The sequence below is a fragment of the Anser brachyrhynchus genome (assembly GCF_964034855.1).
Source record: "Anser brachyrhynchus genome assembly, chromosome: 1".
NCBI lineage: Eukaryota > Metazoa > Chordata > Aves > Anseriformes > Anatidae > Anser > Anser brachyrhynchus.
This window is the reverse complement of record NC_137694.1, coordinates 144,122,974-144,137,535: the sequence shown is the minus strand read 5'-3', so window position 1 is coordinate 144,137,535 and position 14,562 is coordinate 144,122,974. Positions and strand designations below refer to the sequence as shown.

At 41.0% G+C, this 14,562-nt stretch overlaps 1 protein-coding gene across 8 annotated transcripts in view; it reads right to left on the bottom strand.

Moving 5' to 3' along the window:
* Positions 1–14,024, bottom strand: part of IL1RL1 (interleukin 1 receptor like 1) — a 29,844-nt gene extending 15,820 nt beyond the window's left edge. For 2 of the 8 annotated variants that reach the window (XM_080601921.1, XM_080601922.1), the window contains exons 1-6: positions 9,745–10,045; positions 5,016–5,166; positions 4,491–4,561; positions 2,350–2,551; positions 1,883–2,051; positions 1,633–1,795 (exon numbers count right to left, since the gene is read on the bottom strand). In XM_080601921.1, coding sequence (XP_080458047.1) covers positions 1,633–1,795; positions 1,883–2,051; positions 2,350–2,551; positions 4,491–4,557 — 601 coding nt within the window. In that variant the 5' untranslated portion in view covers positions 4,558–4,561; positions 5,016–5,166; positions 9,745–10,045. Of the gene's footprint in view, positions 1–1,632; positions 1,796–1,882; positions 2,052–2,349; positions 2,552–4,490; positions 4,562–5,015; positions 5,191–5,477; positions 6,509–9,744; positions 10,048–14,007 lie in introns of those variants that run through there. The other 6 variants (XM_080601917.1, XM_080601923.1, XM_080601918.1 and 3 more) reach the window with 6 other exon arrangements.
* Between the last annotated feature and the right edge of the window lie 538 nt (positions 14,025–14,562).

Sequence of the window (14,562 nt, the reverse complement as noted above, 5' to 3'; positions counted from 1 at the left end):
TTCCATAACAATATTTCCCTAAAAAATCTGTAAGAACATATTTAGCACCATTTTCCCAAGCTGCCAGAAAAGCCATTCTCTTTACTTATCCTAACCGTGTCTAAGTTTCATTAGCTGGATCTGAACTTGGGAGAAACGCAGCAATTTCCTAGCTTGCTGGCAATGCTAAGCATTTAGCTGTTGGCATTCAGAGGCAGAATATCCCCTGGGTCAGTGCAGATCTGCAAGGCAACAGGGATTTACATCATAAGCCAATATTAACAACGCATAACAGCTTTATTCATCCAGCATACTAATTTTAAGGGCTAATAAGAACTCAACAATGTTGTTGTTAAGTATTTTGAATGGTAAAAACTAAAGCAGACTCAAAAGACCACTCTGAGATTTCACATGTTATGTTGCAATCTTTTCTTTCAGAATGATCTAAAAAGCCAAATTAGCTTTGAAATGAAGTAATCTGTCTGGATGCAACAAAGGTCTCTGTAATTTTAGGTGGCTTTGTGGCAAATAAGTAATAGCTATTTCCATTATAACCCAGGCAGAACAAAATTCTTGACTGGTTAGAAAAGTTTTAATGAAAGTACATTCAAACAAAAATGGAATGTTAGGCAGAGATTGTCATGTAGACCAACAGGGTATTACATGGAAGAGAAGGAGAAAAGGTATGGCGCCTCCTAAGCCACCATACTAGCTCTTGGCTCAAATCTCTTCTATCCAGCTCAGAATAATTGGAACAAACTCTGCTACTGAGATTTGGGTACAGCAGCAAAAACTAATCGAGGCTTCTACACTCCAGATCAATATCTTTCCCATAAAGCTGGGCACCTTCCCACAACAAAAAGTTGTGATGTCAGCCTGCAAATGAACAATATTTAGTTTCACCAGGAAAAAAAAAATCTATTGATCTGATTGCAGAATGAAAACACATTTTGAAGTCTTGTAAACTGATACAATCTGGCACTGCTGATTGCTGGCATGCTCTTCCCTGACTGCCATCAAAATTCAAGGCCTCCGTGAGGACACTGAATCCTAGAAACACCCCTAGGTCCACACAACTCAGCTATGACGGACACTTTCAATTTAACAAAGACAGTAATCACAGAGCTCCGTTAATTTTCCATCTATGTATATCCCTCATTTTGTCTCAGTCAACAGAAATCTAAAAGTGTTTTTTTTCCAGTCTGACTATAAAATAAATGTTAGATAATCAAGATGGGGCAGCAGGTATTGAGCCATCAGCATATCAGTGATCCAGTGATCACCAGATGATTGTTGCTAGCTAAAGGCCTTCTTCCTGCCAAACAAATATAAAGTGGAGTTTTGTGGTAACCCACAAAAGAGACCCTTCACCTCAAAAATACGAGCTCTACCAACTGCAGCAGGCAACCAGAGCCCTCAGAAAATGTTACCAAGAAAACAAATGTGGACAGGTCTGACTGTATCTCCAGCTTGCTCCTTTGGAATTCCCTTCCACAAAATTCATCTAAAAAAAAGTTGAGCTAAAGTTTCATTAAGAAGATACAACTAACCAACCAAAAATCTTTTTTTGCATTATTGTATAAAGGAGTTTCATTTCCTTTAAGGAGGTGATAATCTTTTCTACTTTAGCAAGCTAGAAAATGCCTGTCTTACCTTCACTTATAAAGATCCTTGTAGCTGATACATTGAACACATTTCCTCTGTGAGTGTAGGTAAAATGACAAGTATAATAACCATCATCCTCCTTTGTCAGGTCACTAATATAAATATATTTATCTTTCTTCAAATATCTCTCTCCCTGAAGAGGTCTGCAATCCTGGAAAAGAAAGCTTTCTTTATTTGGCTGCAAATAACATCTCACAGTAATCTGATCTACAGCTGGCACCATCAGGGTTTTCTTTACCTTATACCACTGGATCATAGTAGCATTCTTATAATTGTCAAATGTAGGACAAACAATAATTCCTCTTCTAGTGTCATTTGGATAAAGTATCCGGCTTGGGAAACATATTCCTTCCTTGTATGGATGCACCTTCACGCTCATGTTGAACTCTTTTGTGCTATTATTCGGGCTTTAAAAAATGAATGAAGGTATTTTAATGACAGTATTATTATGTGGAATAGAATGAATATTTGCAACATATGAGTCTTGTTTTAAAAGTACATGGATGGTTACAATATTTCGATTGGATATTGATTGTTAATGGGCCTGTTATAAAAATAACAACTGCAGAATGGAAGTTAAATAAATTTCTGTACACCATAAAAATAGCATAATTTGCACAGATAATAATCAAAATGTATTTTTAAAACATGTATGTTTTTTTCTTCCCAAATCTTAGGTTTTTCTCTTTTTAATATTCTACTTACTAATGTGTAACACAAGTATAGTTTCCAGAATCTTCTACAGAATTTGGCAGAAACCAAAGAAATCTTCCTAATGAAAATATTCGTGATCCCTCTTCTTCTTCAGGAATTATTTTCTTAGTGTCTGTGTGATACCAGGTGACATTCACAGCTGAATTTCCTAGGGGACATCTTATAACTAAAGCCTCACCTTCCATTGCATCATCTGCAAATGAACAAAATATTAAAATCTCAGATGAATTAAACCTTATTTGCATTGAAGACTGAGGAGACCTTGGTATTTCTGGATCAGTAGGCCATTCAAATGGCTCTAACTACCATCCTCAAGCTTTCAGAAATAATGTAAAGCAAATGAATTCCCAGTAGATTTTTTTCAAGAAAAAAAAAAAATTGTTCATCTTGAGTTATGAAGACATGCAAAAATAATGTGTGGGACAGAAAAGAAACAAACAAAAACAAAAACACCTAGGTTCAAACAAGACATATAGTTAAAAAAAAAAAAAGTTTTAAATTGGAAAGTACGATTGGTTGAAATGAACTCATGCAAATCTTTGCTTGAAATCCTGTATTTATTCAAAGCAGAGTTCTAAACATGAATCTTTCACAAAGAAAACTATTGGTTTTAATAGTGTTTTATAAACTTAGCTTTCCATCCTTCGGTAATAATATTTATTTACATAACAGAGGGGAGTTTTTGCTTTACCTTTTCAATGCAGAAAATGGATAAAAACAACAACAAACAGAAGAGCTTCTTTCTTAAAATCATGAAAATGTAAAAAAAAAATGCAACAGACTGAAAGGAAGAATCAGATGAAAAGTTGAAGACACCAGAGAGGAATGAGAGGAGTAAACAGAGGAGTAAACAGCTTGGGAATAAAGAAAGAAAAATGAAAAAAAAAAAAAGTTGGGAGTAAGGAACTAATTTTTTATTAAAGAAACTGCGTGTATTTCTACTTTTGAATACTGAAACTGGTCCAGAGAAACTTGAAACAGGCAATTTTGACAGCTATTTAAGTGCCCTGGTACCTGAACAGTAAACTGACTGCCGAACATAGAAACTGTGGTCTGAAAGTCAAATGCAGTTTTGGAGAAGAGAAACATGAGAAAATTGGCAAGGATAGAAACTGGGCAGATCAGTACAGGAGCTACAGTAAATGAGGGAGCAAGAAAATGAGATGATGTAACCAAATAGCTAATCAAAACAGAGAATCTCTATCAAAAATGACACTTTGGGGGAGCACTGCCTGGCTTTAGATGCGTGCATAGATCAGGTCGTGGGTGAGTCCTTCTGCATAGTGAGTGCTTGCCTTCTCATTCTTTCTGAAGTGGTCTTTCTCCATTGACATTACATATAGACTCATTTACTCAGACACCTAAATTATCCACATCAGGTATAAGCAACCCTAAGTCCATCATTTTAACAGCATTCCCACCCACGAGTCCTGCCTTGCCCCACCAAAGGAGGAACACAATGGAAGTACAGCACTCTTCAGGAAAAAATAAAGGAGAGAGAACAAAGATAAAATGGGAGGCCTTATCTAAACTCAGTGACATCTGTGAAAATTATCTTGCTTAATTCTTCAGCAGAATTTGATCTCTTAAAAGATCTAGTTTGTTCTAAAAATTATTATTCATGTTGTAAAATTGAGAATACGGGGAAATATTTAAAGATTGTATCTTACACTGTTTTTCAGACAAATATGCAGTGCAGCTGGAGACTAGGTACAATGTGAGTGCTATATAATGTTGTTTCACTGGTAGGAAATGATTGCAGGGCCACTAGAGCTGTGCAACAAAGTGCATGTGTTAAACCTGCTCAGTGTGATTTAAGCATGCTCTTGGAGACTTTGCCCAGCTGGGGCCAGGAAGATCAGCTACTCCAAACCCTCCAAGAAGCCTTTTCCTTCTGCTTGCAAAGATGCCAAAGAGCAAAAGTAAAACCTATACTTAATGTCAGAGAAATGGACACTACTCAGTGCATTTTAATATAGGGAGAAAACGACATGTAGAGCTAACTTTTAAGCTGTGATCAATGGTTTGAGATAAACTAGCTAATTTTAGGTTAAAAACTATTAATTCAGTACCAGCTTAAACACTTCTGCAGAATAAAATTAATTAGAAAATAGATTTTAAATGCGACTCACATGATTCTGATGTCACGGAAACCAAGAGGAAGGTAGATAGGAATATCAAACGTACATACCCCATCATATTTCTAAACCAAAGGAAAAAAAAAAAAAGATATCTCAGAATATGCTCTCACTACATTGGTTATGCTATTGCCACATTGCTGATGTACATCTACTAGCAGATAACAGCATCATGCAGAGATAAGCTGAGTCATGTGGGCTGTTCTGTACAGAACATGTGTGTGTGTCTGTAGCAGCAATTCTACAGCTTTGAGGTGATGCTCTTTGCACTACAGTCAATGCAACAACTGATGTTCCATTGAAACTACTGTTATGACTTAGTTTGATTTGAGGGTGGGGGAATCACTCTGCCATGGCAGGCCTCATACAGAAGCCTATTCCTCCTTCGTCGTTGATTTTTATTTTCTTATTTTTATTTTTAAGGAAGGCATATGTACTTTGGCACCTTCTTCATAGTCAAGTGTGAAAAATTATACCTTGATTTAGAAAAAGACAGATCCTGGATTTGAAAATACATACCTTGATTTTGAGTTAAGCTTACATCCAATCTACTGCGTAGGTGCACACCACCTGCTTTGTTTTCTGTGGAGGTATCTTCAGAGACAGGTTCTCATAGGTAAGTGCTTAGCGGCAAGAACAAAAACAGACGAGCACCATCAGCAATGCAAACCTGAAGGGGAAGTGAAGAAATGGACTGGAAAGGTAGGTAAAGGAATATATATTATCCTCACATAATAGTAGTAGGGCAGATCCTGTGCCTCATCGATGTTTTATTTGTGTTTAATTGACATACACCTCCCGTAATTAGGTGTATGCAGTTAGCAGCTGGCAGTGTTGCTCAGGAACCCTCCAGAAAACCACTTTATCACAGAAACTGGTTATTGGTTTGTGGACATTACTTTTGACCTAATCTGTGAATATCTCAGGAAACAGCAAACATGCAATCCAGATCTATTAAGCAGTCATAAGAATTCTACTTACCATTAATAAAGACTTCACTTGAATGCTATCTTTAACTGCAGATTACAGAGTGGTGGCTATTGCTATCACATATAACGAAGGAGCGGGTGCAACAGATGGCAGATAAGTTTTCAAGAGAAAGCAAGTTAGCAGCAAGTTATAATTTATCCCATGGATAGTAAGCACAGGAACACAAGTGAAAAAGTAGGCAAAAAACATACAGGCAGCGTAAGTACTGTCGTCACATTAACTGCAAGGAATTTTTATTTTGGTGCCAAAGATTTCCAGACTAAACAAACATTGGCCTACATTTGTGCCAAGTCTGAAATTCAGAACAAACTCAATTTTGAGCTTTCAGAAATGCCATTGTTTTTATATTGATGTGGAAAACTTCTGTTTGAAAGTTTAATTACATCCAGGGATTTATTCTTAAACTCTAAAAAAAAATGTAGTGTTGGAAGAGAAAAGCATGAGTGTTTCAGTGTAGGTGTTTTGCAGGGATACTCACAAATTACCAGAAATATGAGGTTTAGACCAAAAATGCGGCATCCCAGCGAGGTTGTTGCCATGCCTGTTATGGGAAGTGAGTGACCATCCAGGATCTCCTAGAAACAGTTTGTGTGAGGAGCTGCTCATTGTCATTACAGCTGCAGAAAAGCACCACATACAAGCACCTGCAGTTTATTGACTTTAACTTTAAGGAAATCTTAGGCCAGACTAATAGATATTTAGAAGTTACTTTTTAACATAACAGCGCAGGAGTCCAGCTGGAGGGCTGTAGCCGGTGGTGTCCCCCATGGGTCAGTACTGGGCCCAGTCTTGTTCAACTTACACATCAGTGACCTGGATGAAGGGACAGAGCACCCTCAGCAAGTTTGCTGGTGGCACAAAGCTGGGAGGACTCCCTGATACCCCGGAGGGCTGTGCTGCCATTCAGAGGGGCCTGGACAGGCCAGAGGGCTGGGCCGAGAGGAACCTCATGAAGTTCAACAAAGGCAAGGGCAGGGTCCAGCACCTAGGGAGGAATAACCCCGTGCACCAGTACAGGCTGGGGGCTGGCCTGCTGGTCCTGGCGGACAGCAGGTGGACCATGAGCCAGCAATGGGCCCTTGTGGCCAAGAAGGCCAATGGTGTCCTGGGGTGCATTAGGAAGAGCGTTGCCAAGGGAGGTGATCCTGCCCTACTCAGCCCCGGTGAGGCCTCACTTGGAGTATTGTGTCCAGTTCTGGGCTCCCCAGTACAAAAGGGACATGGAGCCACTGGAGCGAGTCCAGAGGAGGGCTACAATGATGAGTAGGGAACTGGAGCACCTGTCGTATGAGGACAGGCTGAGAGAGCTGAGACTGTTTAGCTTGGAGAAGAGAAGACTGAGAGGGGATCTCATCAACGTGTATAAATATCTGAAGAGAGGGTGTCAAGAGGATGGGGCCTGACTCTTTTCAGTGGTGCCCAGCAACAGGACAAGAGACAACAGACACATACTGAAGCACAGGAAGTTCTCACTGAATATGAGAAAACATTTCTTTACTGTGTGGGTGACAGAGCACTGGCACGGGCCGCCGAGGGAGGCTGTGGTCTCCTTCGCTGGAATTATTCAAAACCTGCCTGGATGCCATCCTGTGCAATATGCTCTAGGTGACCCTCCTTGGCAGGGGGTTGGACCAGATGATCTCCAGAGGTCCCTTCCAACCTCAACTATTCTGTGAGTCTGCGTGATTCTGTGAATGCATGCAGCATGCCAAATACATGATTGTGTATATGCATACGCAAACTTGATATGCAAAACCTAGTTGCAGCGGGGCTAACTCATACAGCTGAGATTGGATTACATCCATATCAACTGAGTCTCCACAGTGAAGTTTGCAAACGGACCCTAAGAATCAGCTAAGTGAAAAACTGAGCTGAATAATAACTAGAATTTAATATTATTATATTATTTGAGTATTAGTACTAATATAGGCATGGGAAAAGGTACTGATATAGGCATGAATATCCCTGCTGCTCTGCTGGGAGTTTTTTCCCTCCAAGTGTTTTGTTCTGTTCCATTAACTTCTTTGTCCCAGACAAAGTATACCAATTATATTAACTGTCTGACTACTTTTTAGAGTTATTTTAAGCAAGCATATATTTAAGCAAGATGACAAAAAAGTGAAGTGAGTGATTTTTAAGGAAAATCAGTTTCTCAGTTGGAGACTGTCTGAAGACACATTCTTTCTCATTTGATATTTTATTTCATATTTGCTCCAAACTAATAAAACTATTGGAGATCCTTTTGATCCATTTATTGCCAGTGCTGTTTCCAGTCCCAGAAACTGAAGGTTGGTGATTAAAAAAAGTTGCAAGGAGCTGTGCTTCCTTTGTTTTGAGAGACAACTTTGTACAGGGATGAGGAAAGCCAATTATTTACCCTCACCAACTCTTCGAACAAGTGCCAGAACAACACAGGGTAAGAAATTGTATTTGCCTATTGTACTTGCTGGTTGTTGTCTTTAGCCTTCTGTTTCTGGAAAAAGTATTACTTCAAGAAACCTTACACATACTGGGCTACCAACCTGCACCAAAACAATGCAAAATAGTTGTGCTGAAAGAACACATTCTTCCCCCATAATTTTGATGATAATTTTACTAATGGTTTTTACTACTTTCTCTCCCATTTTTAAGCAGCTATGTTTTGGCATCAGTTTAAGTAGAGTTTGTCTACACAAATTTGGGCAATATAAGGGGCTCTACTTAAAGACAAATGTTCCTTGAAAATAAATAAATAAATAAAAACTTCAGGCAATTAAAAGAACAATGCAATTCTGTTTGCATTTCCCACTTCGATCAGCTGCAAGCTACCCAATTACCTCAACAAAAACTGAGGCAGAAGTTGCAGTTCTAGTTCAGTACATGGCAAGACAGGGACTTATTCACTAGTGCTTCAGAGCTTGTGGCATTACCCTTTGCAAAGCAAAATGAAAGCATCCACGCATCTGTGATATTAGGATCAAATAAAAAGGCTATTAGGAGGCACAAGACAAAAGCACTGACACCTTACATCCTACAACTAAAAGCGCTTCCTGCAGCTCAAAGCACTGTGAGACAAAGGCCATGACTTCTGAAAATACTTATGAGAGGATGTCTCCTCTCTGTTTTTGCTTATTTATTAAGAACTTATAGATATATAGATATATATATTTACATTTGTCTATAGTAAAATCTGCATTTTCAGGTTCTCAGTGTACCGTAAATTTAGATTGCTAATATTCAGGGATAAAAAGAAAAGGATGTATTTTCCATAAATTTCTTCCTTCCTTATAGTTCACAGTAGCTGTATGTAATAAGCTTAATTCACTGTTAAGGAAAACTTCAGTCTGAGGCTGAAAAAGCACTAGATCCAAATACAAGGGTTTGCCATAATTACGTAAGTCAAAATCTAACCCCTAAAGATCCAATATCAAAGAAGGATGAAAGAACTGGGAACTACTTTGTTATGTTACAGAATTAGTAGTCTCTAAGACTTAACTCCTTGCTTCTCCAAAGGCAATTGTATTAATAGCATTTTTTTTTTCCAAAAGTGTATTTGGCAACAAACTGTAGTGCTGTTCATAAAACTGAACAAACATTATAAAAGTAGCATATCTTGCATACCAACAAAATTTGAAAATGCTATTGTAATTTCTACTTTAAGAAGCTTAACAGATTTCACAATGTAAAAATACCATGAAATAGCAGGTGTGTGAGATAGGTTTACATAGACATAGAATTCGCTCATTCTCCATTTGAAAGTTATTTTCAGTCTCTTATCAAACCAGAAAATCCAGTCTGACTGAAAATGAGCTGTGAAAATAGAAACAGTAACAATGAAATTATTCCAGAAGAGTAATGATAGTTAACGCCTACAATATTTACAGGTATGAAGGCAAAATTTAGGAATTTCAATATTAAAGTATGACAATGCTAGAAATAATATATACATTATTTTTATAAAATATTTTGAAGCAAGAACTTACATAAATATACTGAACTGCATAATGAATATTTTCTGTTGTTGAATAATTGGCAAAAATATCTGTCAGAAAACTGAAGACAAATCCATTTCCATACACTTCATTATAGATAAGATTTTAGGTTGGTCCCCAGATTATTTGTATATCACGAGTGTATCCCCAATTTTAATCTAATATTTTTTATTGAGATAGAGAGACACGTAAGTGAACTGAAATAAAGTTTCTTATAAAATACTAGATAGTACTTCCAACAGCTTCACTTATTTTTGGCTAAATGATAAAATAAAGATTTGACCTACCTTTTGGAAAATTCAAACAGCAGAGAAGTAGTTTACCCTGTGACTGGATCCTTTGCTTGTACCAGAGACTACTGAGACGTCTTTTTAACTGTTTTTTGCAACGCGTATCTGGAGGAGCATGATTTACAGCTTCATCTAGTCGCCTCCCACTGAACAGAACAGAACATGCAAATGACACTAGTAACCCTAGGTACCTATCAGAGATGGCATCTTCTAGTTACAGTTAATCAGATCTCTTCTACGGAGAGCATAGGTTTTCCATTAATCACAAATTATGCCATTTTAGTGTGATTGTACTAAAAATAAGCCTGCTGCCTAATTAGGGGCTTTCTTACATAGTTGAGGGGAACAAAGGAGGAGCACTCAGTCGGCAGAGGGTGCTTTAAAACCGATTTGCTTTGAAAATAAGTGGTATCTTTGATAGGGCTGGTCAGGGAGCAGTTTCTGCAGAACAGCTGTACACATCACTGGAGCACCGGGAATGATTTTTTAGACAGGAAACTGCTTCACGGAAGGTAAACTGATAAAATAAAGCCCCTGAGAAAACAGTTGTCTACACCACAACGACTAAATTAAGTCAGTGAGGGAAAGAAGGCTGGAAGAGCAGGGCAGTTTCACTAGAAATCCAGGAGAAAATCTGGGAGAGCAAGCAGGAGCGGGAGAAGTCCCCACAGGGATGGAAGTGGCCCAGCGCACTGTAACAACCATGAGCAGGTACTCAGGAGGTAGTATGGGCTACCTAATGTCAGAAAGACATTTTAGGAGCACTGTGCAAGACTGCTGAGCAGCCTTCCAAAAGCATCAGCACTAAACCTGGGCCCATCAGACCAAAGGTCCCAAGCTGTCCCCTTCATGTGTATCTGCTCGTCTGAAGGGGTGATTTCAGTAACAAATCAGCCATATTCCAAGGGAAGAATCAGCTTTGTACATCTTGGCAGAAAACTCCTAAAGACGTTTTGAGAATCAATGTTTCATTCTTTCTTGAACCAAACAAGAGGATTTTATACCACAGTCATTCAAACACTTTTTTTTTTTTTTCCCCTGACAGAGTCGCTGATACTCTTTATAACTTCCAGTGTTTCTGGGAATCTGCTGTGAGTTGCAGTCACTAGCATTGTCAGCAACTCCGTATTAATATACAGAGATGTAGCAATTATATGCCAGTAGGCAAGCATCTTGCCACTGCTGCCCACACCCATGCTTTCCCCCGATCTTGGCATGTCACTTCCTCTGAAGTGGTCTAGGGGTTGCACTTTCCATATGACACAGAAAATGCAAAGTGTCATACGGACATTCTGCAACAATGAAATCCCACAGTGCTTTGGTCAACCAGTCAGCGTCTATTAAGATCGATAGCTTGAAAAGCTGAAAAACCACTTCCTGCTAAGGTTCATGGAGTTTCATCAGCAACAAGGCCTTCCCTGTTTCCTCATGCCATTCCCTAGAGACTCAGGCAGAAAATACGGAGCAAATTATCTGCATTCAGTGTATATTCAGCCTCCTCTCACCATGACATGTCAGGTCACTCTAGGATAAAGTTAAATACCTTCAGTTGAAGATATCTTCCATTGCCTGAATGTAGAATTAGATCTGTCATAAAGTGAGATCAGAGATGTTCACAATATTGCTCCAGACCTCAGAAGAGTCCTTTATCCCATAGACCATTCTTCAAGCCCAGTTCATTCCCAGATCATGATGCAGGTGTGGAACTGAGCTCATGGCTATAGATTAAAGTTAGCAGCTGAGCAAAAGCCATCCTGCAGCTTTTGTAAGAAATTGCCATGAATGTTGAATGCTTTGTTGTTTTTGGCCCACTGTCCTGTTTTTGGCTGGGATAGAGTCAATTTTTTTCCCCGGTAGCTTCTATGGTGCTGTGTTTTCGATTTGTGACGACAATATTGCTGATAACACAACTATATTTTAGTTGTTGCAGAGCAGTGCTTACAGAGGGCCCAGGACTGTTCAGCTTCTCATGCTACCCTGCCAGTGAGGAGGCTGGGGGTGCACCAGGAGCTGGGAGGGGACACGGCCAGGACAGCTGGCCCAGGCTGACCAAAGGGATATCCTATACCACATGGTGTCATGCTCAGCAATAAAACTACATGGAGTTGGCTGGGTGGGGGGTGGCTGCCATTGCGCAGGGACTGGCTGAACATCAGTCAGCTGATTGTGAACAATTGTGTTGTGCATCACTTGTTTTGTTTTCTGTTTTCTGTTTCGTATTGTTTTTCCCTTCCTTCTTATTGAACTGCCTTTATCTCAACCCACAAGTTTACACATTTTTTCATTTCTCTCCCCTGAGGCTAGTGGGTGGTGAGTGAACAGCTGTGTGGTAATTAGCTGCCTGCCAGGTTAAACCACAACCCCCAGCTTGGAAAAAAAATCTGTTCAGTATAAATGTGGAAAAATGTGTTTACAAAAAAAAAGGCAAAAATTTCTTTGAGGAGTTGCATGCATCATACCCCTTTGGTAGACTGTATGCATAGCAGTCCAATGAGCAAGAGAATCATCTGTCCTCCATGAAAACAAATCAAGAAGTAATGGGCTTAAACTGAAACAGGGAATAGTTAGGCAAGACAGTGGGGAAAAAAAATAACAAGAAAGATAGCGAAGCACTGGAATAGCTTGCTGGGAACCTTGTGGAGCTGCCACCAGAGTTTCCTTAAAGAAAAATCTGGGATTGATAACAAGATGCAGTAGACGGCCCCACCGGTCTCTACCAACTTTAGTAGTCAATGGCCTTGTGACTCAGCTGTCTATGATCCAGTGGCTGTTTTGATGCTGCACGGCTGTATGAACTTAACTCAGTTGTGCTAGCAAAATCACTCCTGAGCTGTGAGAAGTACACAAGTTAAAGCCATGCTAGATAAGAAAAGTGAAAATATAGTTCAAATGATGTTATTGAGATTATAATAGTTAGGAGCTCAAGAGTTCGAGACAAAAAAAAAAAAAAAAAAAAAGATGACATGAGAAAGATAAAATCCTGAGATAAAAAGCCAAGATAGGTAAACAGCAACTCAGCAACATCAAGATCCACCCTGCTCCAACAAAGTGTGCTTAGCTTACAGATGTGATAGTCTAATACCTGTCTGTATAAGCCAGGAAATAATTTGTGTGTACTTTTTTTACAGCCTGCTTGCAGGCTGTCATTGCCCACTGTAGAGGACATCTGGACAGAAGTGACCCTGGCAGGGAAGGTTATACTACATAGAGTTCTTGAGGACGAGTCAGAAAGCATTGGTGGAGTCACCAAATGGCAGCCTGGCAGGGGAAGCTGCTGTTAGGTGCGCCCATACCCACAGTAGGTCTCATGTTTTTTAGTTGGTGGAGACCCACCCTACTGAGGGTGCAGTCTTTCTTGTTCCTGCGCATTTTGGCACCTTGCCTGGGGCTACCATGTGCATGTGATGGTTTCACATTGATGGGCATCTGAATTCCACCACATTGCTTGCTCTCTCACTCCCCTTCCTCAAAAGATGAGGGGGAGAAAATAAGATAAAAAAGGGTTTGAGATAAGCACAGGGAGATCACTCAACAATTACTTTCACAGGTAAAACAAACTTGGCATAGGCAGATTAATGAAATTTACTACCTATTGGTCACAAGCTAGGGCAGTGAGAAACTAAAGCAAACAAAACAAAACAAAAAACAACAACGCACGTGCACACACACACACACACACAAAACACCTTCCCCGCTTCCTCCCTCTTCTGCCTCCTCCCCCTGAGTGGCGCAAGGGAATGGGGAATGGGGTTACGGTCAGTCCCTTACACTTGGTCTCCACCACTCCTTCACGGTCCCTCCCTGCCCCTGCTCCCCGTGGGGTCCCTCCCACGGGATGCCGTCCTTCCTGAACTGAGCCTGCGGGGGCTGCCCACAGGCAGCAGCTCTTCAAGCACTGCTCCCACACGGCTCCGTACCACGGGGTCCATCCATCCCCCAGGAGCAAACTGCTCCAGCACGGGTCCCCCACGGGCGGCAGCTCCCCCCAGACCCCTGCTCCTGCGTGGGCTCCTCTCCACGGGCTGCAGCTCCGGCCCGGGGCCTGCTCCTGCGGGGGCTCTCCATGGGCCGCAGCCTCCTCCAGGCCACATCCACCTGCTCCACCGGGGGCTCCTCCACGGGCTGCAGCGTGGAGATCTGCTCCGTGTGGGACCCGTGGGCTGCAGGGGGACAGCCTGCTCCACCAGGGGCCTCTCCACAGGCCGCAGGGGAACTGCTGCTGCCTGCCTGGAGCACCTCCTGCCCTCCTGCTGCACTCACCTGGGGGTCTGCAGGGCTGGTTCTCACTCCTCTCTCCCAGCTGCTGTTGCACATCAGGTTTTCCTTCAATCTGCTCTCCCAGAGGCCCACCCAGCGTCGCTCCCTGGCTCAGCTCTGGCCAGCAGCAGGTCCCTTTTGGAGCCAGCTGGAGCTGGCTCTGATCTGACATGGGGCAGCTGCTGGGCTCTGCTCACAGAGGACACTCCAGCACCCCCACCGCTACCAAAGCCTTGTCACATAAGCCCAATGCAGTTCACCACATTCTTTCTGCAAAAAAGGGAAGTAAGACTCAGAAAAATTTTCAAGGGTTGTAGATAATCTGATGGGGCTGGACTCATTTTTCCCCAAGGTAAGAGTTGTCCCTGGTCTTTATCATTAATCATTCAGTTCTATCATGACTACCATTGTGATAAAGATGAATAAGCTGGTCCCAAAACAGCTCTGCTGGTTCCTTTCTTTGAGAAGTTCAAGGCACTTTGTCGTTATCTTAAAAAGACACTTGGGGGTACATATTGTACCAGGGACACGTGCCCAACCAATGAAGTGAGACATCAG